This window comes from Toxotes jaculatrix, chromosome 13 (assembly GCF_017976425.1).
Source record: "Toxotes jaculatrix isolate fToxJac2 chromosome 13, fToxJac2.pri, whole genome shotgun sequence".
Classification (NCBI taxonomy): Eukaryota; Metazoa; Chordata; class Actinopteri; family Toxotidae; genus Toxotes; species Toxotes jaculatrix.
In genome coordinates, this window is record NC_054406.1 from 13,636,794 (window position 1) to 13,663,894 (window position 27,101).

The window sequence follows — 27,101 nt, forward strand, 5'->3', positions numbered from 1 at the left end:
TTCAAGGTCAAAAACACAAAACAACTCTGAATTTTAGTTATTTTTCACATCAGGGTTTGTCTAAATAATAATTTAATCTCTGTTGCCACCAGAGCTAGTGAGATTGCTTTCAGAGTCAGCTCATCGAACAGGTGTGGGAGCAAGTGGATGTATCAGGTGCATCTGACAAACATGACATGTGAGCGTCAAAGTTGCGCAGGCTTTAGGACCGCGGGATGCGCTGGATGAGAAGCAAAGCCTTGCGCACCTCCACCATTTAGAAGTTGGGGGTTTGTAGTGAACCTGCCTGGTCTTGTCACTCGTTTCCCACGCAGGTCTGGTGCTCCATGGATACAGCTCTACTCCTCAGAGGACTGATGAATATGTGCGATTTATTTCGTTTTCTATTTATCGGATAATCCCTGCAGACTCTCATCACTTTGTCGAAATGCAATCGACATCAGAGTTGAGGCAATGCTCCAAAATGTGGAAGTCAAGACAGCTCTGGGCTAACTTCTGAGCGCTGTACCCCCCCCCCCCCCCCCACTCTCTCCCCTGCACTCTCCAGTATGAGGCTGTGGGGCAGAGCTACGTCTGCCCGGAGGAGGATGCTCTGTCTCTGGTTGCTGCTTCTCGGGTTCGCCCTTGTCACCTTGGCGCTCTCTGACCTCTTCAACCGCGACAAAGGTCACAGTCATCAGAATCCTGGCCCTCCCCGCCGCCCCCTGCAGCGTTTCTCCAGTCCCCAGGACCTGGAGGTCATCGTGGACTCCCGGGACCCTGCCTTAGAGCTCGGCGTCGATCTCGCCCCGCTAAAATCTCTACAAGAAGACCAACTTTTGTTCGTGCCATCCACGCAGGGCACAAAGAGCCCGCCGCAGAAGAAGGGGAGTTACAAGGTGCTTCTGCCCGGAGCAAATAAGGAGACCGCCGCTCCTGCGCCTCCGACGCACGGTGAAATGGGGAAAGCGGTGCAGCTACACCTGGAAGGCTCGGAGAGGGACACGGAGCTGGCTGCTGTGCAGAAGTACGGGTTCAACGAGGTGGTCAGCGAGAAGATTTCACTGCATCGCAGGCTGCCTGAGGCGCGCCATTCTGAGTGAGTGCACGGCACAGTGGCCAAAACGCATGACTGAAAAGATACACCACAAGTTTAAGTTGGTGCTTTGACAGTGACTCTTTGTATTCAACCTCACAGGTGTTTGGGAGAGCAGTACAGCGAATCGCTTCCGAAGGCAAGTGTTGTTATCTGTTTCCATGACGAAGCTTGGTCCACGCTCCTCCGCACCGTGCACAGCGTCCTCGATACTGCACCCAAACAGTACCTGCAGGAGGTTCTGCTGGTGGACGACCTGAGCCAGCACGGTACGGCTCTCCACCTATTCATCCATCCATCCATCCATCCATCCATCCATCCATACATACATACATACATACATATGACCACATGTCCTTGTCTTTGTCACTGTGCACTTTACAGGTCACCTGAAGAGTGTGCTGAGTGAGTATGTGTCACACCTGAATGGGGTGCGTTTGATTCGCAGCACCAAACGTCTGGGCGTTGGAGGGTGCCGTGCTCTGGGTGCTGGCAGGGCTGCAGGGGAGATACTGGTGTTCATGGACTCCCACTGTGAGTGCCAGAAAGGCTGGCTGGAACCACTGCTGGAGAGAGTAGCCCAGGACAGGTACCTTTCACTCCAATTATCTATAAGAATAATGAACAGCAGTGCAAAAATCCTTAATATTCCTCTGCATGATTCCTCCATAATCACACTACTGCTTGTAATGGAGAAAAATTAAGACCTAGATAAACATTTGGTCAGGGACAATCCAGCCAGCAGTTGTGCCCAAACTCTGTCTGCTGGTTTCTCCGTTATTTGCTGCTGTTTGACAGAAACCACTTGTGAGAAGTGAGAGGATGGAGGGCCCAGAGTTATCAGTTGTCCTTACTCATTAGCAAAGCAGGGGTATACATGCTGTGCTGTGTGTGTATCCAACCCTCTGCTCTCATGATTTGGCTCTGGTCTTGTGTCTCAGGCTGCCTGCAGCGTGGCTCTAATTAGACTAGGTAATTAGGCTGAACTCTCCAGCCTGGAATCTGCAACAACTCAACTCTCTCAGCCACATGTTTGACCCTTCTCCCATTTCTTGCTCTCTTTCTTCCCCTCCTTTAATCTTTTCATTTCATTTCCTCTGAGCATCACACATGGCACATGGCACAAGGCACACATAGAAATATTTCACATAGCATATGTGAACCAGAACAGACCCTGAAAAGGACAGTTCATTCTTCCGAGCTTGGCTTCTGCGACAGAGCATGAAACACAATCAAACATAGGCGTTTGTAATTTTAAAAGACACACACACACCTTGATGAGGAAACATTTTACCCGTCTCACTGCACACTGACTTTGAATAATAAGTGAGAATGTAGCCTAGAAAGGTGGGCTAATAATTTGAAATGTCCCTTTGTCTTTCAAACAACAGCACCATACCTCTTATTCACAACATCAACCTTGTTTTGAGTCACTCTGCTCGATAAATGTTGAAAAAAAAGACTGATCTGAATACAAAAATGACTGTTTAGATGAATGTGGTGTCTCTCTGCAGGACCAGAGTGGTGTCCCCCGTCATGGATGTGATTGACTGGCAGACCTTTCAGTACAATGCCACCCAGTGGCCAGTTAGAGGAGTGTTTGACTGGAGACTTGACTTCTACTGGGAATCAAACTTTCCGCTGCAAGACAAGGGTCCAGACTCAGCTGTGCAACCTTTACGGTGAGTTTACAACATAACGTGACCTTGGCTTGGCTTTCATGACGTGTGCAATACTGGTAAATCCCAGAGGGGAAGCAGCAATTAAATATATGTTTGTCCTTTATGTCCTTCATGGGGGCAGAATTGACCTTAAGCTTTAAAAAAATATAGAAAATGTGGATGACTTGTATTTGTCTGTGTACAGTGAACTAATAAACATGTCCTTAAAAGTGATGCTGATTCTGTCTGTGGCAGGACTCCAGCATTAGGAGGCGGAGTTGTGGCCATCGACAGACATTTCTTTCAGAGTGTGGGAGCCTATGACCCTGGGATGCTGTTGTGGGGGGCGGAACAAATTGAGCTGTCAATCAGGGTAAAGGAAAAAAATAATTCATTATCAACTTTTCCAACAAAACCACACAGTTCACAGGCTCTCACAGGACAGAGAGATGACAGATTGTCTTTGTTTTTCGTCTTAAGTCACATACGGTATTTTAGTGATGCTTACTGCTGAGTGATTCACTTGCCTTCTGTTAGAGCCTCAGGAATGTTGAGCTGAGACATGATGCCTTTTGCAAATGGAAATCTCAGGTTGAAGGTCTGGGAATGTCTTGGCCAGTTGGCGAACGCACAAGTGTGAGAGCAAAATGTTACGAAACCACTTAGCTGACCATTAAAACATGCAAAATTTAGACACTTGTAGAAATAGCCCAACCTGTACTTCTCTTTCTAAAAATCATAACACATTTTCTACAAATACGTTAAGTTATTTGACGGAGAATAAAAAGCCTTTTTCCCCAAAATCACGGCCACTAAGTGTTTCACAGGAAAAGACACACAAAAATAAAAACTACAGGATTGTAAACCTGTTTTTATCATTCATGTTGTCGTAGGTGTGGTCATGCGGGGGCTCCATGGAGGTGCTTCCCTGCTCTCGTGTGGCCCACCTTCACCACCACCACCTGCCGTACCGCTTCCCAGACCAGGATCTGCTTCAGAGGAACAAGATCCGCATTGCAGACACCTGGATGGACGCATACAGGAAGATTTTCTACAGGAGGGACACACTGGCTCATTTCATCAGGCAGGTGTGTGTGTGTTTGTTGTGAGGATTTGTGTGAGGGAGTTGTTGATGAGTGTACCGAAAAATCTAATCACATAAAACACCTTTCTTCATGCAGTCTGAGAGCCCTAACATCACAGAGCGTCTGCGCCTGAAGAGGAGTCTGGGCTGTAGGAACTTCCACTGGTACCTGACCACAGTTTATCCACAGCTCTACATCCCCCAGGACAGACCCGCACTGTCGGGCGAGGTATTGCGTAAGCACACACACACAGACACGCACAGGATATATACTACTCAGTAGTGGCATGACAGACTGATGTGTCATATTTGCGCCTGTTTGAAGCTGTATAATGTCGGCACTGGCAGCTGTGCAGACTACCCTCGACTGCAGGGACCACAAGGTGGGCCTATGAACATAGCACCATGCAGTGGGACGGGCAGCCAGGTATCCATGACTACTGTTTTTTTTTTTTTTTTTTGTTTTTTTTTTTACTGACAAAAGTAGAAAAGAGACAGGTGACACACAGTGATCACAGATGATCTCTATTGCCATTGCAGCACTGTGATCTAAACTCAGACGGTGAGGTACGATGGGGTCCAATGGGAGCTTTGTGTTTGGATGCCAAAGGAGAGAGGGCGGTTCTCTCCCCCTGCCTCACCCAGATACCAACCACCAGCAGAACCCAGTGGAAGTTCGTAAAGGCAAGGCAGACAACTAAACTCATCTCTGTTATATAGTCTATCTGAAGAGACTCGTGGTCACGCAGGTTTCAAGTTTGACTAATGCAGCGCCTGTTTTCTGCTTCAGCTGAGCGGTCAACTCGTTCACCAGCAGTCGCAGTTATGTCTGGAGGCTGTAAAGGACGGAAACCTCTCTCAGAGCAGCCCAAGAGAGGTCAGCACCCACTCCAGCACAGGAGGTCTCTTCCTACGCCCTTGCATCCGTCACCCTAGACAACAGTGGCACTTTGAGCAACTGGTGGCGCCTAAAGGTACCTGAACCAGAGAGCACACAGGGACGGGTGGATTTGAGAGATATGAATCCAAGGCACATATTATCATTTATTTACTATGCATAGTGGCATACAGTACGTCCTTAGTGAAATGGTGTAGAAAAATATACAAACTACTACTTGCTCCACTTTGCCACTCAGCTTCTTTGCTCCTGTTTTAAGGATTGCAAATAGCATTTACTGTGTTAAATATTAAAAAAAAACCCAGATGATCTCTTAGTGATATCAGTTTTAGTATCTTTTTATTGTAATGTATATTTAATCATACACAGTCTGAAAAAGTTGTAGAGGAAATGATCCTAGATTATCTATTATGTTTTACTTCAGTAAATACTTTGAATAATTCATGTGTAAATGTTTTTCTCTAGTCTCTAACCAAAATACAAAACTGTTTTCACACCTTATCCGCTGTCAACAGCAGAGGGAGCCATCTGCTTTCATAATCTACAGCCCACAACTGATCAGTTTCTTGTTATAAATGAAAACCCTCCCCTTATGATTTACTTGTGAGAATTTCCAGAAAGATGAATTTCCAGACTACCTTGTGGAAGTGATGTCCTGATGTACGTGTAGCTGAGAGGAGTGGATGCTGTCTGTACCGAGCAAACCAGTGATTGACATCCAGAAAACAGTGTGTTTTTCTGTCCAACTATCAAACTCATAGCCCAATAAATCATAAGCAAAGGTGCCATTTAAGCCATTGATCCTAAGGTTAGGATGGCGAATGGCAGGCAGGGAAGGCCCTGAGCTCATCCTCAGTAACTCTCTCCTTAACCCTCAGGCAGTCAGTGTTAGTAACTGCCTATACTCTGTCACACAGTAATGCTCTTCTTAACCTATGATGCACTTAGCCCAGTCAAGTACACAGCACCTTTTCAATAAAAACCAGTCATATGGTACGTCCTCAGCTTCGAGGCATAGGTCAAAGACTTGGACAAACCACGTGTTGTTGATTAGCATGTTTTCTCTCAGTTACATAACTATTGGCTGTTGTAGCCTTTCTCTTGGCTGTTGTAAAAGAGGAGCAACATCTCTCTGCTGTGGGTCTTCAGAGGACGGCAAGAGGTCACAGACTCATTGCCTGGCTGACGTCAGTATGAAAATCCTTGTTGGAAGATTAAAGATCGCAGGACATGCTATAAGTATAACATATGAGAAAGGAAAAGATAAAGCCCCAATAGCATGTTTGGGGTCCAGGAGACACTGGGCCCTTTTTTCATTGGCTAAAAAACAAACTTGACATTGAAAAACATTGAAAAGACAGTTTCTATCAGCTTGATACTTAACGTCCTTTATCAATTTATGAGAACTGATTTTGTATATAGCATGTAAGGGAAATGACATTTATAGATAGATTAATAGATAATGTGAATTCTAGTGTGTATACCCACATACTGAATGAAAAGATGGCTCCCAGTCTCAAGATGCTTGGCAGGAGAGGAAGTTTCCAACATGACAATGATCCCAAACACACTGAAAAAAAAAATCACACAAGAATTTTTAAAGGAGAAAAAAGTGAAAACTTTGACTTGGCCAAGTATGTCCCCTGACTTGAATCCAAAAGAGCGTTTGGAGCATTTTAAAGAGGAAGGTAGAGCAACAAAACCCCTTCAGCGGCGGAAGAGAATTATCTGTGAAGAATGACACAACATCTCTCTGGTCTCATCCATGCCCAGGAGGATCAAACCTGTCATCCAAAATAAAGGGAGACATAAAATATTAAAAAACATAAAAGAATGGAATCTCATTAATGAAGGATGTAGTGACTTTTGTTACAGTTAGTTCTTTTAATACTGATCTTTTACTATAGTTTATTTTTTTCTGTTTTGCAAATGAATTGGCTTCATTCTACCTCAGCTTTGGCTGAAAATAAATCAGATTGTATTAAATGTACAGATGTTTTTTTATTGTTTTATCTAACTGACCTAAGTAACATCATACTTACCTACTGTATGTAGGATAATATGGAAAAATTGATCAATTTAGCAGTTATTTCTAAAATTATTTTTACAGAGTTTTACAGGGTCTGTGGGACCTCCAACAGTGAGGCAATGTCAGTAAAACATCAAGGTCAAAATGTTAGCTTAGTGTCAAACTCTAACCCCCTTCTGGACTAAATGAGAAAAGTACAACCTTATTTTAAAGGTACATTCATGTCTACAGAGGTGAGTGTTGAATTTTGGGTGGAGAATCAGTTTAAAACTGCCTGATAAAAATGAATTAACTGCAGTGTGATTTGGACTATGAGACTGTTTCAGGCTGTGGTGCACTGGGAAAAAAAAGGAGGAAAATTGGCCATTTGGGGAGCAATGTGATCTGCGTGTCAGCGGAGTGCATTATTTTCAGTTTAAGATTTTTCACAGGAGAACCACAACACTTTGAATTCAAGCTTCACTTTAACACTTAGAAACTCACTGAGGCAGTGGATCACCAGGCCACACATACATAAATAATGTTAATAAGGACACACATATTTACCAGTAGTTAGACACACACGCTCTTCTTCTTGCCCTTACTTACAGCTCCCAAATGAGACTACAAATAACCAAACTAAATCCCATAATAGAGCTTTGAGTGTAAAGTTATTAGATTTATTCCAGAATCCAGTATTTGTGTTTTGATCTGATATTGAGTTTCTACTGTGATAGTTATGTTAGTGTTGGTCCTAGCTCCTGGCCCCTGAAGCCACAATGGGACGGGTTTGACACATGGTTCATGTCACCTGTCTCTTTAGAAACTTGCCGGACCTGAGTGTGAGAAAAGACCTGGGATTTCTGACACCCCTAAAAAAAAAAAAAGAAATCCTGTTACCTCCTGTTATACGACTTCAGCCTGCAGGGCATGTGAGAAGACATGTGTAACATATTTCCCAAAAGAGGATATGATATGCTACACAAAGTAATCACAGTCGTTCACGGTGGTCTCTATGAAGTCTCTCGGCAATAACTCATCAAATTAAACATAATGGAAAACCAATACCCTTCTCAGCACGTGTGTTCAAGTGAGAGCACACTGCTACATGTTTCATCATTGTAACATATGATAACATGTAAGGTTCTGTCATACAAATACCTGACTGACACGTGTTTAAGACTCACAATTGTAGTAAATGAGTAGAGTTTGTAATTTCTTATTAAAATGGGAAATAAGGAGGAAACTTCAAGAGAGTTGTTCAAACTTTTTTTTTTTTTAATTCTTTTTATGGATCTAAGTACTTTGTTTTAAGAACCTTTGTGGAACATGTATAATGTGTTTTCATTTTTCAAGTTTTCTCTCCCTCCTCCCCCTTTTTATTGTAAATAACTGCTTTTTCTGCTTTTCTCAAATCCTCCTTCCCCTGAGACTTTTCTTCTCCTGTACTCATTCCTGTTCTGAAACCGTCCTCCTCCTCTGTTACTGTATTTGACCTCTTGCCTGCCCTTGCTTCCCCCTTGTCTCTCATCACTTGCATCCTCTATCTCTTCTTCATGCTGAGGCGGGTGTGAACCACTGTAATACTCCTTTTTTTTCTCCTTCTCCCTTTCCACAATACACACATAAACACACACGTCTTCCAAAGAACCAGGGTGACTCTGATGGATGTCAGCTGCTGCGGTGCAGAAAGCTGTGGCCTCTTTATGAAGATCCATGGGGCTATTTCACCCAGGACAGAGGTAGCTGTACTTACTGTGTGCGCCTCAAAGAGCCTCGGGTCTTCTTTACACAGACACTGTTGTTTCCAGTGATTCGTAATGTGCTTGTTGTGCAATTAGGTCTGTGTGGATAGGCCTCGGGAGCCGGCGCTGACACTGAGCAAAGATTAAGTGCATTAAAATGTGACAAAAACTTGGCTTGCAGCAGCAATTAAGGTGAGAGACAAAAACAGCTTTTGAGTGTCTCATTTAGAAAGTTCCTGGTGAGACAAACACTTTATAAGGGCACCCTATAAATTCTGAATAAGTGTTTCAGTAACACCTTTATTTCTGTCACATATTACATAATAGAAAACTGCTCATTCAGGTCAAAAAACACGCCCAGTCCTTTTTTTTTTGTACCGGTGCACAAAAGCAGGACTGATATATTTGTACATCAGTACAGAAGCAGGCTGGATATATCTACAGCAAATCTTTTTGTGAATGCATTAAGGGTTTTATCTGAGGTCAGATGAACATAACCTCTCAATATAAATGGTTAAAGATAAATGGTTAAAATGTAACTCACCTATAAATGTCTGTCTTAAAAACATAGGTGATGAAAATGTAACTGAATTAATGAAGTTGCTGTTACATTTTTAACTTACATGAGTGATTTAATAAAGCGCATTCTGGCTTCATCAGCATCTTGCTGATGACGCCTCTTTGAGGTGCTGGACTCTCCTCTCATGCTAAGTCTTGGAGCCTGACCTTGGATGTTACCTCTTGAACCTACACTGTGTACTCATGCTGTGGGATGATAGCGATAGGAGCCGTTTCTTTTGTGTTGGATACATACAGAGCCGTGACCACAGCAGCTGCAGGTTAAGTATTCCCTCGTCTTCAGGGCATCACGTGACCTGCAATTACAAGCTTCCACCAGCTGCAACAACAGTCTAGTCACAGTCTAGTGACTGGACTGTTGTTGCAGTGCTGGTGCTAGTGCTTGGATGCCTGGATGTTTGAAACCACTCACTGTAATAGTGAAACTCATCATAACAGAATTTAATATACCGCAATGTAACGCCTGCTTTAATTTGCACTTTTGCTTTTTTTCAAATTAAGTGTGCTTAAAGTATTATTATGCATTCAGGAACATTCTGGTCTTTCTTTTCAAGGGCTTTGATCCAATTTTGCATTGCCTGCATTGCCATCACATCACTGATGAAGTAGAGTTATTGATTATTGATTATTTATTGGTTATTGATAAAAAAACAAAACTATATACCCGAGAGCATTACTTATCTTACTAACTTACATAACTTTTGAGATAAAGTGGATGTCATCCCAACAAAGACATTAGACATGTAAAGACATTAAATCAGTTCAATAGATGGGTTTGAATACACCTATAGAAGCTTTTGAGAGTGTTGATAATCCATCAAGCAAACCTGGCCAATATTGGCCAGACTTCTGTGCAGGAGTATATAAGGATAAGATTTCACCATTTTCTGCCTGTGTCCTGGAACCAGCAGACTCTATCTCTCTTTCTTTCTCTCTCTCACTCTCTCTCTGTACACCAGCCTGGACAAACATTCATATCACATTTATTGTGACATTATTATTAAAATTATGACATTTTAAACTGTTCACAAATGTGAAGGCCTGTGTGCATAAAGGAGCCATAAATTGAGATGGCAATTAGGGGGCTGTAGATGTAAGTTAAGCTTACATCTCAGCTGGTGTCAAACTAATTCCTAGAAAACTAACTGGGGCTCACAGACAGAAAACATGCAGAGACAGAGCCATAATGCCTAAATTAAAAGTAGTTTACTGTTTTAGCTGGCATCTTGGGTTGTGAAGTAGTGTCTGATTAGATGGTTAAAAAGAAAAGCGGCATTTTGTAGTGTAAAGTTTGGGGTAGTTGGGCCAGAAAAACAACCCAACATGCAACAGAATGGAAAGATACAACAAGTCCAGCTGTGTAACAGTGTTTTAAAGAGTAAAATGCTGCCAGGTGTTCACAGACAGAGGAATACCTTCTGTCTTCTTCTATAAATGTCTGATTCTTTTAGTCCAGACTTTTCAGCGGGGACCCTTGCATCACTGTTACATCAACACAATGGTAGACAACCATTTACCAAGATGATTCTCCTATCTGCTGCTTAAAAATGCCACACTGCCTTCTGACAGGTGAGCAACAAAAGAGGTAATTTAGCAGCCGGTCCAGTATCCTCGCTTGATGAGCATGAGCCAGGCCTGCACCTCTAAGAGAAGAAGCCACCATTAATCTCCACTTCTGACATGCGCATTGTTCTGCCACCCCTCCCACCACCACCGCTCGTACCGTAGCACCCAAGGGAGCAGCTCAGACTCATTTATCAAACACACAGGATGTCCTGCAAGCTTCCCCCCTTGTCATCCCGCTTCACTCCAATGCAAATATAACTGTTTGGATGTGCAGCAGCGGCCACTGTCTCCGGCAGAGTGGAACAGATTAATGTAAAGCCCTTGTGTGGAGAGCTTTTTCCATATTTTACATGAGGATGTGCGCTCTTATGTATACATTTAGTCACAGACACTTGGTGCACGTGGATGTACACATAACCAGACCTACTCACAAACACACAAGTCCTACCACACACGTTCAAACACAAACAAAATGTGTCTTTGGTTCAGCACATAGCTCGTCCTCTTTTCTTGGGGAACCAGCCAATCAGAGCTCAGAAGGGGCTGAATGGAAAGATCACACCACAGCTGGTAGATTTCAGCATATCTCCATTATGTCCGCAGAGATGAAAGGAGAGAAATGGACAGATTTGCATTACCTGAGAGAGAAGTTCTCACCTCCTGCACAGTGATGGTGTTTTTTAGTGCTGAAATCTGGGGCGAGAGACAAGTGAAGAGACTCTTTTCACAGAGATAAAGTGCTCATTTGAATGGAAGAGTGAGTGTGTGTCTGTGTGTGTGCTCACACAGTATTTCTGTGTGTGTTCAGATGAAAAGAGTGGACAGGGATGAATAGTTGCTGTATTTGGGTCAGGGCCATCATCAAACAATGCGAATCGAGTGGATTAAACACACACACAGACCCACGGCAAGAGAGTGAATATGAAATACAGAGTTAAGTGTACATCGAGTATTAAAATGAATGCTCAGGTATCAAATCAGTCCACATCCCACCTCTTTTAGCAATCATTTTCTCCTTTTAGCGTTTCTGTAGAGCTTTTCTCTCATTTTCTCTTTTCCTCTGAGTCAGACTCAACTTTAATCAAACTAAAATCAGAGGTGGTGGCGAAGAAGGAAACACGGGTGCAAAGGAAGAAGGCAGATGGGCCTCAGTTCGCTAATGACAGATAAAGTGGGAAAGCAGTGAATAAAAGATGAGTTTGCTAGCAGGTGGATAAAATGATGCATAAATAGCCAGGATGGGATTGTCTGTACACCATTAAATATGGATGGGTCTTCAAGACCCGGGGCTAAGTAGCAGCATCTCCACAGATGTGCTGGAGGCACCGCTAAATACACAGATAATCTTTCTCAAACACACATACACCCCCACCCACCTGCAAGTACCCTCTCAGTAAAACACACAAGACATGATCTTGTGGGGAATATTTTGGCCCCGCGTGTATTGATCTACACTCACATCACTGCCTACTCTAAAAGCATTTACACACACGCATGAATTCAAAAAACATACACACATGGTCGTCACATGGTTGCCCCGTCACCTCCATCATAAATAAGAGAAACACTTGGCACTATCGCACCTGCATCCATGCTGAGCCCATGTTTCTAATTCACACACATCCAGTTATTCCCCTCACACCACTTCCTAACACGCAAACACACACAAAGTGGAGCAGCACCCAGCAGCTGGACTTGTGACAGGTGTGTCAATGTGACCCCCCCAGCATGCATGCTTACTCTGTTTTCATCCCCCAGCTACGTCACCAGTGGGACACGACGATTGCCGCGCTTTCACCTCAGTTGAACCGTAGCAGCATCTAACAAAAGACAGACACACACACTCACACACAAGTGTAGACGAAACAAATACACACTGTTCTTATAAACATAGTGTGAACACGCAACAGTCTTGCATGACAGAGATCTGGTGTTGTTAAATTTGTTTTTGTGAACATGAATTTACAATATGTACTGGTTCAGGAAGAGTTCAGGAACAACACAGTCGCTTGACACGTCAGTTTTACATCAACAACATGAACATAAGGTTGCCTCAGATGCACTGTCTTGACAACAGTGCTACCCAATATGCATGTCTCTGAAACAACCAGGGATGATTAATTCATTCTTCACAACATTTTCGCGGTTAGCATTTATTTTTGACTGTATGACCCAAACAACAAGATGCATTTTGGATAATTTAGACACCCGCACCAGTCTTAGTCTTATGCTCAAAGGTGTCTGCTTGTGCTTTTCTGTCATGTCCGAAAATTCACTCTTATTCATTTTGATGGTAATGATGTGTGTTTTTGGCTCTCGGGATGGCAGCGTTGTCGGTCAACAGATAACATCGTTCCAGTTTTAATGAATGTGTCTGTGAACACTGAACAGAAACAAAAGGTGGATACATAACAGTCGTATTTGTCGTTTATTAGCATAACAGTTTTTTTTTTTGTATCTAATAAATATCAAAATGTTAAGGGAAAAAAGAAGGTTGATTACAGTACATTCCATTTGCAGAGAAGCAGAGTCAAACCTACATGAATTCAAAAGAGAACAGTAGATCTGTCGGGCCGAGAGTTATGACCTTTTTCCTGGTTTTGGATTGCATTGGCAAACAGCACTGCCATAACCTCAGATACAGTAGCATCATTTACTGCCACCTCTTGCATTCTTTGAGGTAAAAAAATACATCTTTAGTACTGATACATTCATAGAAATATAAAAGCTTCTTTATTTCCTCATTGTGCTTTTAAGTGGGAATATTGCCTTTGCTCCAAACAGCTGAGAAAATGGATCTCAAGAGTTGGTAACCCTGGGTGGCGATCAGGGAAACGGCCTACATTGTGGGTCATGAACCAATTTAGTATTGGTGGTTTGCTCCAGGCCACTTCACAACAGGGACGACTACCTTGTTCCTAAATTCACCCAGTCGTTCAAACTGAGCCCACATCCGATAAATATGCATCAGTAAATGCCGGGTTCAGCTATTAAAAGAGCGAACCGTGTTTCCTTTAAATAGATAGATAAATGGCAAGCTGGATTTCCACAGGGTGACATGCAGCATGTTAATGTGTGTCTACAGGCACTACTCAAAAGGCTCGGAAAGGCATGCAGAGAGAAAGAGAAAGAAGGAGGGAGAAGGAAGGAGAGAGAGAGAGAGAGAGAGAGAGAGAGAGAGAGAGAGAGAGAGAGAGAGAGAGAGAGAGAGCGATAGGTGTATGGCGAGAAACGGTGGAAAAGAGAAACAGAGAGGGAGAAAGAGTCCCTGTGCTCAGTGTGACAGACGACAGCAGGGGCTGTGCTGCCCGAGGCATAACACCACCACCACCCCACACCTTCCCACCACTTCCATAATAACCAACTTCCTCCACCCTCCACCCTCCACCACCACCCCCCACCCCTTCCCCGAGGGCCAGTGGTAAAGAGCACAATACGTCCCATCTCTCTCCTCACATCATCCTGTGCTGCCAGTACAACCAGCCCCAGCCAGCCACGCACTGGTCCAGGCAATCCAGAGCGTCAGGCACAGGTTGAGTGAGCAAGGAAAGATGGGTTAAAAGGAGATGAATTGGCAGAGATAGGGGGTTGGGGGAAGGATGTTAACTGCCCCCCCCCCTTGTCTCCAAAGCCCCAACACCATCTTTCATGATGCTTTTTCTTCCTCTGACCAACCCAGCCAACCTTAAACCATCTCTAGCCAAGAGCAAGAAAAGAGAGGAAAGAAAGAACTCCCTCCTCCTCCATCATATCCTTGTTGTCCTCCTGTCATCATGGCATAATCATGTTGTTGCTGTCTGAAGGAGCCCCAAGGTGGGTGGGTTGCAGGTTGGGGGTGAGCTGCACCCAGAGAGCTGTCATCATACAGCTCCACAGCTGACCCAAACATCTATATCCTGTCTAACAACACTACATTTCTATAAGGTAAAGCTAACACACCTAAACCTTCTGTACTTGTTTTCATGCAACTGGATTTTTAAACACGTGCCTTTATAACAAAAGGAATCTGAGTTGCGTCCCTGCAAATGTCCTGCGGGGATATAAGCGGGACCCCAGTTGATCAGTTCAGAAATATATCCCAAAAAAAAAGTCTTGGAAAAAGTCCTGCAGAGTTCAGTTGGAGGGCTGCTACAAACCCTTGGTTGGCTTGTGATAGGCCCCTCCTAGTCCACTTTGAGGGGAACACCCAGAGCTCTGATGAGGGCCCTCATCTCCCCCGTCCTGCGGAGGCGGACTGTGTACCCCTGACCTGATAGAGCTGCAAGCCCCGTCTTTGTAGTGGGAAATCTCTGGTGAGCTGAGGGGTGAGGAAGGCATGTGAGGCTGTAATTGAAGGGCCAACGAGTTGGGGGTCGGAGGAGGAGTCGAGCTGGGGATGGCGGGGTACCCCAACTGGAGATCCTGGGGTCTGTGTGTGAGGGAGTCAATGTGGCACATCACACCATGTTGCTGGGAGATTGTGAGGGGAGAAGAGGGCAAGGACATGGGCGTGTCTGTCCAGATAGAGGCAGTCTGAGATGGTGAAGGGTAAGACTGAGGAGGGTTACGATGGGGCAGGAACGTGTGGTGTGCCGGCGAGTAGTGCGCTGGGCAGTCTACCGAAGGTGGAGGCACAGATGACACGAGGGTCTCCATGAGTTGAGCCATTTTCTTCATGACTCGCCCGAGGTCAGCCACTTCCCTCCCCAGGGAGCTCACCTGCAGACATACACACAAGCTATCTTTAATTTCAAAATCCATGGGTGTGGTATTAAAAATCCAAATTCAGGCACTAAAGTGGGAAGGAGGAGGCAAATTCCACAGTTTTTTTTTCCTCAGCCGTCACAGAGATTCTGCATGCTGTGTTGTCTAATACAGACTGCTGAATCACATTAATTTCACATTAACTTTGGAATGTATTTTATTCATGGAACAAGTTCTGTGGATTTTGTCCCGAATTATTTAAACTGGAAGCATGGTAAAAAGGGATCTCTTAAAAGGGGAACTACACTGATTTTACACATCAAAGTGTGTTTACAGAGTCTTGGGGAGTACAACTGCATAAGTGGAAAAAGTTTTACAAAGCCGTTTGTGGTTCCAGATGGAGCAGCGTTAAGTCTGATAAATCGGTGGGGAATCCTCCCCTACTCTAGGTGGAGCTGCTGAGTGCAGCCTTGAGCTAGTCCCTCCTAACTCCTCCTAATCAGGATCAAGTTATATAAGACACCTGTGATCTTTTGTCTCTTTCTTTGTCTCCTGCTCTGTCCTTGCTGTGGCTGTCCAGGTGCTGCGTTGCTTGTGAGGGGTTTTGATACTAGTTTTTAATATCCTGTGGTGAGTTGGTCTGTGACTGTTCTTTTTTTAATACCTTTTAAATAAACAGTGTGAACTCGGTTAATGGTGTTTCCCCCTCGTCTTTTTAGGTTCACCTGCACTATTGCTGTTTTGCCCTTGCTCTTTTTAGACATAGTTTGTCCTTAGTCTGCCTTTGTTGGACCTTAGTTTAACCTTTGTCTACTTGTTTAGATTTATCCTTTACATTTAGTTTTGGCTGGTAGATTTAGTTTGACCTTTTGTTTTTGATTTTCTCCTTGAGTTGAGATTTCTGTTCCTTTAGTCATCTTTCTTTTTATTTCTTTTGTTTGAATTTGCTTCTGGCCAACTGGGTTACTTTGTATTTTTGCTTTGTTGATTGTTTATTGGGGTGAGTAGTGGTAGCACTCCTGGCACTCCTTTTGTATAGTCTGCCTCTCTGAATGCAGCCTCTGCCTAGTGTTTTAACTTGAATTTTAAAATCTTAAATATGTTCTTTTAAATTGAATGTCGAGGCCTTCCACCTTTTTAGTGCATTTTAACTATTCCATTCAGTTGCCAGTATTCTTTTCACCTTTTTTCTTTCTTTTTCAGCAGTTTCCATCAGTTCCAGTCCTTGCTTGTTTTTTTTTTTTTTTTTGTGATTATTAAATATATTTATAAATCTTTTAACTCACGTCTCTGCCTCAGTAATGTACCTGTGTGCCTTGTACTTTCACTAAGTATTTATGCTAGGAATTTCCTGGGGTGGAAGTCCCCAGGTGGCATTGTTGGTGATTTCAATCCTCCCCTTAGTGTCCCTCGCCACACACCTATTATCTGCTGTAGGAAAGGGAAGAAGTCAAGTTCTTTACTGTGGCCTGGGTGACTTGCAGCTTTGAGACTGAAGATCCAATATGCCTCTTGTTGCTTGAGGCGTTTGACTCTGTCACCACCACTTGCACTCAAATCTATGGCCTCTGTGCCAGTGGAGTCACTGGCCATGTAGCTGACTTTTCGGGTTATGTAACAAAGACAAACTTTCTAGGAAACACTTACTAATTACCAGGAACAAAAAGCCTCAGGACACACAGTGCATTGTTATGAATTTGGTATTTTCAGGTCATTTATTTTGGGTCAAAATATTTCTGTCCCCTGCCTGCTGTTTTGCATGTAACATCGTGCTGCTATAATGGATCCTTACACTGATGAGGCGGCGGGGGGGCTGGTGATTAGTTGCTCTCTGCACGTGGTGTGTCCACAGAGGGCACGACTGTGAAGCCCTGCCAACGTGCCATCTGCTTCTGCCAGTCAAAGCACTCATGACCATTCATCACACACATCACTGCTACTGGATGCACATCAGCCCTCAGCAGGACACACAGCTCCAGGTGGGAACGTCTCCAGTCGCTGTGTGAGTACGTCAAGAGGTGATAAGGCTGAGCGCATAAATGCAAGGTGATCACAACGGAGGAGCTCCCTCTTGCTCTGTCTCTTATCCTAAATATGCATAAATATTAATTTAATTAGAGACTTCGGTTAAGTTCAGTTGAGACTACATTTTTTTGGTAACTTTGATCTACCATACTGAGTCCCTGACAATAGTTTCAGGAGAAAAAAAATGTTCTCTCTCCTCTTTCATAATTCTCCCATCTCTGGAGTGGCTGATAAAAGCCTGGATCTAAACTCTGGCTCTGATAAAAATAGAAAAGCTGAGAGCGACAGGACAGTCCAATCTGACACGCTGTCAACATGATTCCAGTACTCCCACCTCAGAGACAACCATCAGACAAAACAGCAGCAATGGATGGCCCCAGCCCACTGCAGCTACAGGTACATGTTAAACTAAAAATGTCACTAATAACCACCTTGAATTATGCTATGCTTACTCTTATTCTAACTTTACCATGGTGATGATAGTTATAAAAATCATCTTAGTCTGAGTTACTAAGGTTTTACATAAATTTTCAGTTACACTGATGTAGTAAGTAATCTGCCCTATTAGGAATAACCTGATTACTGAAATCCTGATTACCAACTAGACTGCCTGGCAAGTTGTGGAATAAATAAATGTACTATGGCTTCCTTTGCTCACTGTTTGGTTTCTGTTCATATTGAAGGATTAGTTACACTTTGTTATTTAAATGTGTGTTTTAAATAAGTACCTATTAGCTCCATATTTTATTCAATCAAGTATTATTTTCTTTGCCTTAAAGTTGCACTAAACCATATCTTCATATTAACCATGGCTCACATCACCACTCATTCAGTCACCAAAGTACAGATAATTGCCACATATTTCACTCAGGCGTTGGTGGAGACCAAAACAGAGCTAAAAGAACAGTGGTCTGTATCTAATGGAGGTGTAAATAAACTGTTTGCTAACACATTTGCCACAACAACTTTACAACATGACAATATGTCAGTGCTGTGTTAACAGGTTGTTGCTTTGCTCCTAGCTGGCCAATAAATAAGTAAATCAATTATTGCAGCGTTAAAATATATGTACGGTTCAGAAAAAAAAAAATATACTCAGCTTTTAGTGTTCGGTTTTATTGCTCACTATTCATTTACTAAAGTAGGTCACCACTGCTGAGCTTGTATCTGTGTATGCATGTCTCCTTCTCAAGTGTGTTTGTGGTGTATGTGGGAATCATGTTGCAGTGTGTTTCTAGCCTCTTCTCGTAATTATAAGTGTAATTACTCGGAGCATTCAGGCACTGCTCTCATTGCTCCAGCTCTCCTGTGTAGCGTTATGATCTGCATGACACAGTACAAAGGTCGCCGTGTTAGGCCTTTCTTCAATACTATCAATGCACTATTCATCTCCCACTAGAATAAACCCATCAGATGCACAGACGTAGCTTAAGGTCCAAAGGCAAAGGTAAGAGGTCACAGATCATGGCCGAGCTGGTTTATTGCTGCGGTCAGGCTCTTTGTAATTCATTAAAATGTTGCCACATCTGTGTGGTTCTGGACAGAATCGGTACAGAAATTAACCTTGTCGGTTCTTGGTTCAGATGGCCTTGTCTTATGTTTACAACTGAAAGTCACGTTGTGCTATTCAGAGGTACTGTCGCCCATGAGCTGAGGCAGACAAAAAAAGTGAGAGGAAACTGTGCAGATCTCGAGAGGCTCTTTGTTCTTTGATTTTGATTAGACTGAACACTAAGCAAATGCCAGCACAAATTAAAATTAATTACAGTTTTCATTAACAATAAATTCTTTTCTGCAAATAAAAACATTTTGGTTCTACCCTGCATGTGCCACGCAACATACAATGTCCTCATTTGCCATTTGTATTTGTGTTTGTGTTTGTAGAGAGCAGACAGGGTTTAAACAAACCCCACCTTTTCATCTCCTTTGGTGATCGGTGTGGATGGATGCAAGTGAGGATTAACAACCCACAAGACCATGCTGAGAGACTTCCTGTCAAACACCGGTAACCCACAGAGACAGAGAAAGGACAACAGAGCCAATGTGTATAACTGTGAAGGTGCTGTGCTGCTGTTTTTCACACTCCTCTCTTTTATCCCTTCCCTTTTTTTTTGTCTTTTTTTGCCCTCTGCCTTTTCTCCTTTTGCCCTCTATTTTCCTGTTATTTCATGTTTCTTTTTCTGATCATTCAACAGGCTGAGGCTCAGCAGGAGGAAGCAAACACACCTCCTCACCTGCCAAAAGTCTAATGTCAATTTAGCCACCCGCCAATCAAAACCATAGGATACAGCACCAGAGACTGTGTGTATGTGTCTCTGTGTGTGAACAGTTTATTTCAGGCTGGGTAACAGACCTCTAAAGTCTATAAAACATCCAAATATGATACTAGAGAATGCCATTGACAAGGCACAGCAGATCTATTACGTCCTGGTGTAAAACATTACAAAAGAAATCCTGTAGGTCAGGATTTCCTGAGATTATTTTCCTTTTCTTTTCTTGGGTCATTACTTCTTCAATCCTATCGCCAGTCTTGTGCCCACCATGCTGACATAGCCATATGGCTTGCACTTACCTGAGCCCATCTGTCTGTCTCCCTCTCTCTATTTCTCTTTCACTCGCCGCACACATACATAACCATATACACAAATAGCTCTACCTGCTGGTCAAGATGTCGCAGTTGTCCCCTCGTCTCTTCTGCTTTCGCTGCTAATTCTGCTGTGCTGATCTGCAGCATATCTGTGACACAAATTAGCAAGTTACAAATCACTTCAAGCGCTGAACAAGAAGTACAAATTTGCACCCAGCAGTTTCTGCATCGAGGCAGCAGATACTCTAGGCATTGACTGAAAGTGCAAATTCACATCAGTCATCCTCATTATACAACAGATCTGCAGGGTTTGGGATGTGAACATTTATCACTACCCAGGATTTGGAGGGATTGTAAATGGTACTTTGTCATATTTGAGAGGTAAGCGTGTGTGTACTGTAAGATGGGAGGACCTGTGGCAGATGCAGAGGCACTGGTTGGTTCATTGACAGGACAACCTTGGGTGGTGGTGAAGGAGAAGGCCAGGGAACTCTCTGTCCCCTCACTGTCTTCAGTACCATCCACGATCCTGCCAGGGGAGAGAAGATTAAATTACATTTACTAGTGTGATGTTATATCATGGGTCAGATGTGAGTATTTGGATATTGCTGCTCTCCTGATCAAACAGCTTGGGGGGTGGCCAACAGTCCAATTTTGATCAATCTGATTTAAATCCTCCATCGTAACTATACACTTCCCAACAGGTCATATTACAGATGATAAAGAAGCTCAGATTTCTCTTTCACTGTGACTAGGTTTAGTAATTTAAACAAGGTCGTACAAATATTGTTTTTCAGTATTAACTCAGCCCTAGTTTGTGCCACATGCACTGTGCTAAAGAACGACAAAAATAGACATAACGCACAGAGATACAGGCCTGCACAGGCAGACAGAGAAATCAATGGTGATCAAACTCACCTGGGGCTGAGGTTGGAAGGGTCTAAAGTGGTGAGAGTAATTTCCTGGATCTTCCTCCGAGACCTCCTGGAGCTCTGTCCCGTGGTCTTCTGGCTGGGTCGGCTCAGTAGAGACTTTCCACCGGAGTCCCTGAGGTTCACCGCTCGGTTCCGCTCCGACGACAGAGACACAGACATGGCCTCGTCTTCCTCCTCCTCCTCCTCCTCCTCATCGTCTTCATTCTCCTCCTGAGCCTCGATGATGGGCGGATGACCCTGTACCACTCGTCCGTTCCTTCTCACCCCTGACTGGAGACAAAAAAGGAGTAGTTGAAAGCTGCAACAAATATCATTCGCCTGTGACTTCAGGAAACCTTGGAGAGTAGATACTAAGAGAACTTTTACAAATTACATAACAATGAAAAAAGCAGAGAGCTGACATCATCTGAAGCATCGGCCTTCATGATGTCAAATATCACCTTGAATGTTACTTTTTCAAAAAAAAAAAAAAAAAACAGCCAGCGAATTTCTGTTTTTTGTGTCACAGCAAATGTTGCCATCCTCCCTTTTTGCTGCCTCCTCTAAAGATGCTGAAGCTGTATTTGCACAGTTAACACCATGACCCTGGGATACACAGAGGGACTATAAATACATAATATATGCACTAATGACTTGTAAGTGCAAAGACCACAACACTCAGCTGGATTTAAGAGCGACACTGTTGACCAAAAAGCCCCAAATCAACGGTTTAGGCTGCAGATGTGACCCATGGAATAATAAAGGCAACATTTGTGAACTCTGACATCTATCCTAATACAGAGGCCTGTGTCCTCTTTTGTCAAAGGTCTGCAGTTGTGCTAAATTGCTACGACTCTGATCAGCTGTAAGATGAGGATACAATGAGGTAATTCCAGAAACACAGGTCCAGAGTAACCTATTGATCAGCAGCCTATGACCCAGCTCTCTCGGAGGAAAACAACACCAGCGTTAGGTTAATAGCTCCGTGGGCTGAATTGATTTCGCTGTAAAACATCTGACTACAGATTATTAAATTTGTGTTATTTGTACAGATTCTCAACAACGAAAGAGCAGCTCGACAGCATGTGCAGCATTTCATCGCCGTCCATTCTGGGTCGGCCCTGATTTAATGACCGCAAATACATTCGGTGCAGAATTGATCTTTCCCCTCCCTCAACCTCCCTACCGAAGGAAAAAAAAATCTCTTCATCAGAATCATTAAGTCTAAAAGAGGGATTGAGTCCATTATCAGTGATGGAGGTCTACCGCTGGGTCTCACCCTGCAGACTTTTCATAGAATAGAAAAAATGATCTGAGCTTGAAAGTTAATTCGAGTTTCATCATTCTCTATTGCGGGCTGATTAAAATGTTGAGTGGACGGGAATCATCAGACAAGTCTTTTGAGTAAATGGTACCTGTCTCAAAGTGGGGCATATTGCCTTTACACTGTAAATCATCAATCAGTGTTTGTGCGTGTGTGAGGGAGAGTGCTTGTGGTTTGGTACCTGAGTATCTAGAGCTGCTGTGGACAGTCTGGCCTTAACCTGGAAGAGAGCCAGAGAGGAAATACACAGTAAATGAACTGCAGGAAAGAGCAATCAAGATGTGGCCTTTCTTCTCTCTGTTTTAATTTACAGAGGGGCTATTTCAAGAGGCTCAGCAGTAAATTATTTTCTAAATAGAGGACAAGAAAATATCACATGACTGTATGGCGGTGATGCAGTGACGGAAAATAATTCATCTTAGCACCGATTCTCTTGTGTTGTGTTCATATACAGTAGAGTCATATCCAAACAGCAATCTCAACACCTCAGCCACAAACACCCTGAGATGCCTCCTTCCTTCTGTCTTCATTCAAAAGTTTACTCAGACCTGCGATTAGGGCTGCCCCTCTCCACATTGGCTTCACCTAAAAGCCCTGCACCAAGCTGTGTGTGTGTGTGTGTGTGTGTGTATGTGTGTGTGTGTGTGTGTGTGTGTGTGTATGTGTGTATGTGTGTGTGTGTGTATGTGTGTGTATGTGTAAGTGGGCCAGTGGTGTTTGGGCAGGAGAGACAGAAAAACCTGACGGTAATTACAGCAGCAGAGCTCCTCCAAGTGCCACGGCTATTTTTGCCTTCTCTCTCTCTCTCTCTCTCTCTCTCTCTCTCTCTCTCTCTCTCTCTCTCTCTCTCTCTCTCTCTCTCTCACACACACACACACACACTCAGACACACACTCAGACACATACACATTTCTTAATTTAAAGCTTTTCCCCTCTTACTTTCTCCAGCCACCCTCAAAGTCCAATTCCTTTCCGCCTTCCTTTCTTTCTTCTTTCCTACCCATCAATCATTCTCAAACATAATAACAGTACTGTAATTCATCATTATGAGAAATTGGCAAGTGTGTGTAAAGTGCTTGTTTTTCACTGCACTGCTGTGGGTTGCACTTAGGGCTCATAATTTATTATTTTATTTAATTTATTTAGATTATTAAAACAAAAGGATCAGAATCAGATTTCTTTTTTTAATCTAAGCAGAAACCCTCCTTAGTTCAGCCATTTACAGTTTTTTTTTTAGTTCCTTTGAGACACACAGATGCATAATGATTTGTGTTTCCTTCCCATTTTTGCTCTTCACCTTCTGTGGCTGGAAGCTTCATGTAAATTGTCAACAGCACAAGAGGACTTCATTAATGGAAACCACAGTAATCACTGACCTCTTGCAGCAGGAAACATATTAGCATTTAAGTGCATGGGCACTTTTAATCAGGGTGAAAAACAGTTTAAAACTGCTCCTTTAAAAAAAAAAATATGATGATGAGTTGTGTCTGATATGGTTTTTCCCGCAACAAAAGTTAAACTGTCTGGTTATGTAAGTTCCATGTTGGACCATATTTTGGTTCATTAACTAATTGTGAGCTCACAAAGTCACATCATACTTGCAGTGAAGCGCAAACATCCAAAAGTACCATAAAGAAAAACACATTTTTACACACTTTAAAAACCACTTGGTTGAACTCACGTGTGTCTCATGTCCCTCCCTCAGGTTGTACGTGAGGTCCTGCTGGATGTCCTGGACGAAGTGATGCGAGTACTCAGGGTAAAGGTCCAACACCTCATACAGCCCCTTCAGGTTTATACACTGCAGGTCGCAGTAGGTCAGGGCTTTCACATCCGCATTTGTTTTTATCACCCGGTCATCCAAAGACAGGTTCGCCCCGATCAGGTCACCTTTACCTGCTCAGAGAGAGATATGGATACAGGAGGTGAGATACTGGGTCACAGCATAATGTTTACACGCTGGTAAAAGGGGTTGAACATGTTGAATCTGTAGAGTCTCTAATGCAGACTCTGCAACATCAGATCTTCCAGTTTTTGAGGGAGTACGTATTGTGTGTTTCAGGTCCCCAGCAAGCATCTGTGCTGCTAATGTGTCTACAAGCAAGACTGAATCCCTACAACCTCCAGAGGGGCTCTTCTGCACCTGACCCTGGAACAAATTTTAAAGAAACGGACGGATGTTGGTTAAGATTTGCTGCAGCTCCTCTCCAGAAAGCCTGTAAGTGGTTTAATGATCCATTAATGATCTAAAAAGCTAAAAGGTTTCATGCTAGGACAATAAACACCAACCAAAGGTATTTTTTCACAACCTGGCAACCCAAAAACTGTTCTCATAAATAACTATAAAATGATCTATTTAGCATAAACAAATGATTTATTAAAGCATGGATATGCTACCAGTATTTATTTAGTGGTCCTCTGACCACTATGACTGAAAGTGAAAGTGTGTTTTGAATTGTTGCCGAGCTCTTGACTTGACTCTGTGTCCTTTAATTAGGCCCAGGGAGCCACAACTGAGGGCAACGTGAGGAAATAAAATTGGCATCAAAACTGTCATTCATCCTTCCTTTAACATCACTGTAATCTTAGATTTTTGCCCACTGTGGCTGCCGGCAGAGCTGCCTCATCTACTTCTTGCAGCTCCTTTCACCACAACAACAACAGCAGCAACAGCAACAGCAACAGCAACAGCAACAGCAAGGCAGCCTGATATAAACAGAACAGACAAATGTTGCTAATTAACTTGTCAGATGACGTTAAAATGAAAATGTTAGGAGCGCAACTGGTCACCTGTGAACACGTCCACTGCTTGGACCGCAAAGTGAGAACTCTATTGAACAGAAGCGATGAAGCTCGAGGTGGTTTGAAAGCAAATAAATAACGACTAAGTGATGCAAAACAGGAACGAGTTTAAAGAGACAGTGAATAAACAGAATAGTGTTTACAGTCTATGATGATTGTTTATGAAATTTGATCACTCTCAGTGCTTTTAGTAAATTCTATGGTTTGAGCGAAGAGGCTGTGACAGCTGTTTCCTGTTCTCTTGATACATATAGGACAAAGCTAAGCATCCCGTTAGCGTTAATGCCCCTTAAGCAGTGATAAAATATTCATTATGGTCATTGTGAACTGTGAACGCTGCTCGATTAAACCGCAGCTGATGGAGTGGCAGTCGTGACTGCTCTTACTCTCCCTCTCCTCTCTCACTCTTTCTCTCCTACTGTCTCTCAGTCCACTCCCCCACCTCATTATTTCAGTCATTACTTCTCTCCCCCCTCTCTCTCTCTTTCTCTTTCGCTGTCTCTCTGTTTCTTAGATTTCTCACTCCGGCTATATCAAAACCCTTTGTCACTGTCTTCTATCTCCTCATAACTGCCTCCCTGTCTGTATTTCTCCTCTCTGTCCTCTCTGTTGCCTTTCTCTTTCTTCTCTCCTGCCTCTTTTCTTTCTCTTCACCTTTCTATTCATTTTCTTTCCTTCCCTTCTTTGTGTTTTTCTTCTCTTTTCCTTTCCCTCATTCCCTGCTTTGATTTTTCTTTCCTCTCATGTGTTCCTACTCATTCTTTCCCTCCCTTCCTTCATCCCTATTTTCCTTTTTCCCTGTTTTCTTCCTTCTTTTTTCTTCCTCCTTCTTTCCTTCTTCCCATTCTTTCTTTGGTGCCCCTCCCTTTTTCTTTCTTATTCCTTGCTATCATCCTTAATTTCATCCTTCTTCCCTGTTTTCCTTCTCTTCCTTCCTACCTCCATGTTTCACGTTTGTCCCTGTTTAATTCCTTTTCACCTTTCCTCTGTTTCCTTTCCTTCTGTCCCTTATTCCTCCCTGTTTCCTTTTTCTGTCCTTCCTTCCTTCCTACCTACCTTCCTTCCCTTTTTCCCTTCTCCTTTCTTTTCATGTTGTTCTTCTTCCCTGTCATGACTAGCCCCTAAGGGGGCTGTTTTCGGAACCCTTTTGTTATGTTTTGAACTCTTTTGTGGACTTTTGTGGACTCTTGTTTAGTTTCTTGAGTTTTGTTTATAGTTCCTGTTTTATTTTGAAATCATGGCCCTTGTGTATCTTGTCTTGTTCTACTTCCGGTCTTTGTCTTGTTTCCCTCCATTTGTGATTGTCTGCCCCGCCCTAATTGGTTTCACCTGTTGCCCCTTGCCTTGTGTATTTAAGTCTCGTCGTTTCTCTTTGTTCTTGTTGGTTCGTCTGTTTCCATGTCTGTTTCCATGTCTGTTTGTCTGAGTCTGCACCACGTCAAATCCTTGTGTTTGTTCATGTTCCTGTGTCTTGCGTTTTCCCCTTCATGCTTTTCCTGCCTCTGTTTTTCTCCTCACCTTCCCCTCCCTCTGTCCCATCCATTCTGACTTTTGTTTAATTTGTTTCACATATTCCACTACTCTTTCTCTCTCTCTCTCTTTCCTCTCTCCATTAACCTTACTTTCTCCTCATCTTCTCTGTTTCACGTCTCTCATCATGGCCTCTCACACACTCTCCCACTCTCTATTACATGTTACTGAGATGTGGCTACGGACTTGTGCTGTGACAAGGAAGAAGGGGATGGAGAGAGAGAAACAGAGCGAGAGGAGCTTTTTTTCTCCTTCAGTCAGACACTCAATGTCAGCCTGACCTTCTGCACAGTCAGCAGGCAAGCACAGAGACAATGCTCTCTCCCTGTCAAGCCTACACACACACATATGCACCCACACACATGCACACACACACACAGACAGACACGCCATTTTGTGCACCAGTAAACAATTCCACCTACACCACGCACACATGCCCAAACACACACAAACTTACTTTCCTCAGCAGGAGAGTTTGCATGCAGGTGCTGAGACAAACAACATGTAGAAAGACACACACACACAAACAAAGATTTTAAGTACCACACCAACAGAGACAAAGTGATGGATGAAGTTTCAGATTCAGACGTGATCGTGATTTTCACCACAGCTTTTCCCCA

General features: G+C 43.2%; 2 protein-coding genes across 2 annotated transcripts in view; one reads left to right on the forward strand and one right to left on the reverse strand.

The window, feature by feature from the left end:
* The first annotated feature begins 282 nt into the window (after nucleotides 1-282).
* On the forward strand, nucleotides 283-6,064 carry LOC121192027 (polypeptide N-acetylgalactosaminyltransferase 15-like). Its single transcript, XM_041053567.1, has 10 exons — nucleotides 283-1,078; nucleotides 1,178-1,344; nucleotides 1,460-1,664; nucleotides 2,590-2,757; nucleotides 2,992-3,109; nucleotides 3,630-3,824; nucleotides 3,918-4,049; nucleotides 4,146-4,247; nucleotides 4,361-4,504; nucleotides 4,611-6,064. Exons 1-10 carry the CDS (start codon nucleotides 549-551, stop codon nucleotides 4,800-4,802), a joined length of 1,953 nt encoding a protein of 650 aa, XP_040909501.1. The 5' UTR covers nucleotides 283-548; the 3' UTR covers nucleotides 4,803-6,064.
* An 8,592-nt stretch (nucleotides 6,065-14,656) lies between these two features.
* kcnh8 (potassium voltage-gated channel, subfamily H (eag-related), member 8) overlaps nucleotides 14,657-27,101 on the reverse strand; it is a 45,904-nt gene continuing 33,459 nt past the window's right edge. Inside the window, exons 11-16 of the mRNA XM_041053038.1 lie at nucleotides 23,831-24,045; nucleotides 22,331-22,369; nucleotides 20,830-21,116; nucleotides 20,325-20,440; nucleotides 19,981-20,060; nucleotides 14,657-15,314 (exon numbers count right to left, since the gene is read on the reverse strand). Of these exons, the coding sequence (XP_040908972.1) occupies nucleotides 14,745-15,314; nucleotides 19,981-20,060; nucleotides 20,325-20,440; nucleotides 20,830-21,116; nucleotides 22,331-22,369; nucleotides 23,831-24,045 (1,307 nt within the window). The 3' untranslated portion in view covers nucleotides 14,657-14,744. The remainder of the gene's footprint in view (nucleotides 15,315-19,980; nucleotides 20,061-20,324; nucleotides 20,441-20,829; nucleotides 21,117-22,330; nucleotides 22,370-23,830; nucleotides 24,046-27,101) is intronic.

Coding starts and splice junctions, on each gene's coding strand:
- LOC121192027 (XM_041053567.1), top strand. CDS start 549: ATGAGGCTGTGGGGCAGAGCTACGTCTGCCCGGAGGAGGATGCTCTGT. Junction 2,758..2,991: donor TCAGCTGTGCAACCTTTACG/GTGAGTTTACAA, acceptor TGTCTGTGGCAG/GACTCCAGCATTAGGAGGCG. Junction 4,248..4,360: donor GCAGTGGGACGGGCAGCCAG/GTATCCATGACT, acceptor TTGCCATTGCAG/CACTGTGATCTAAACTCAGA.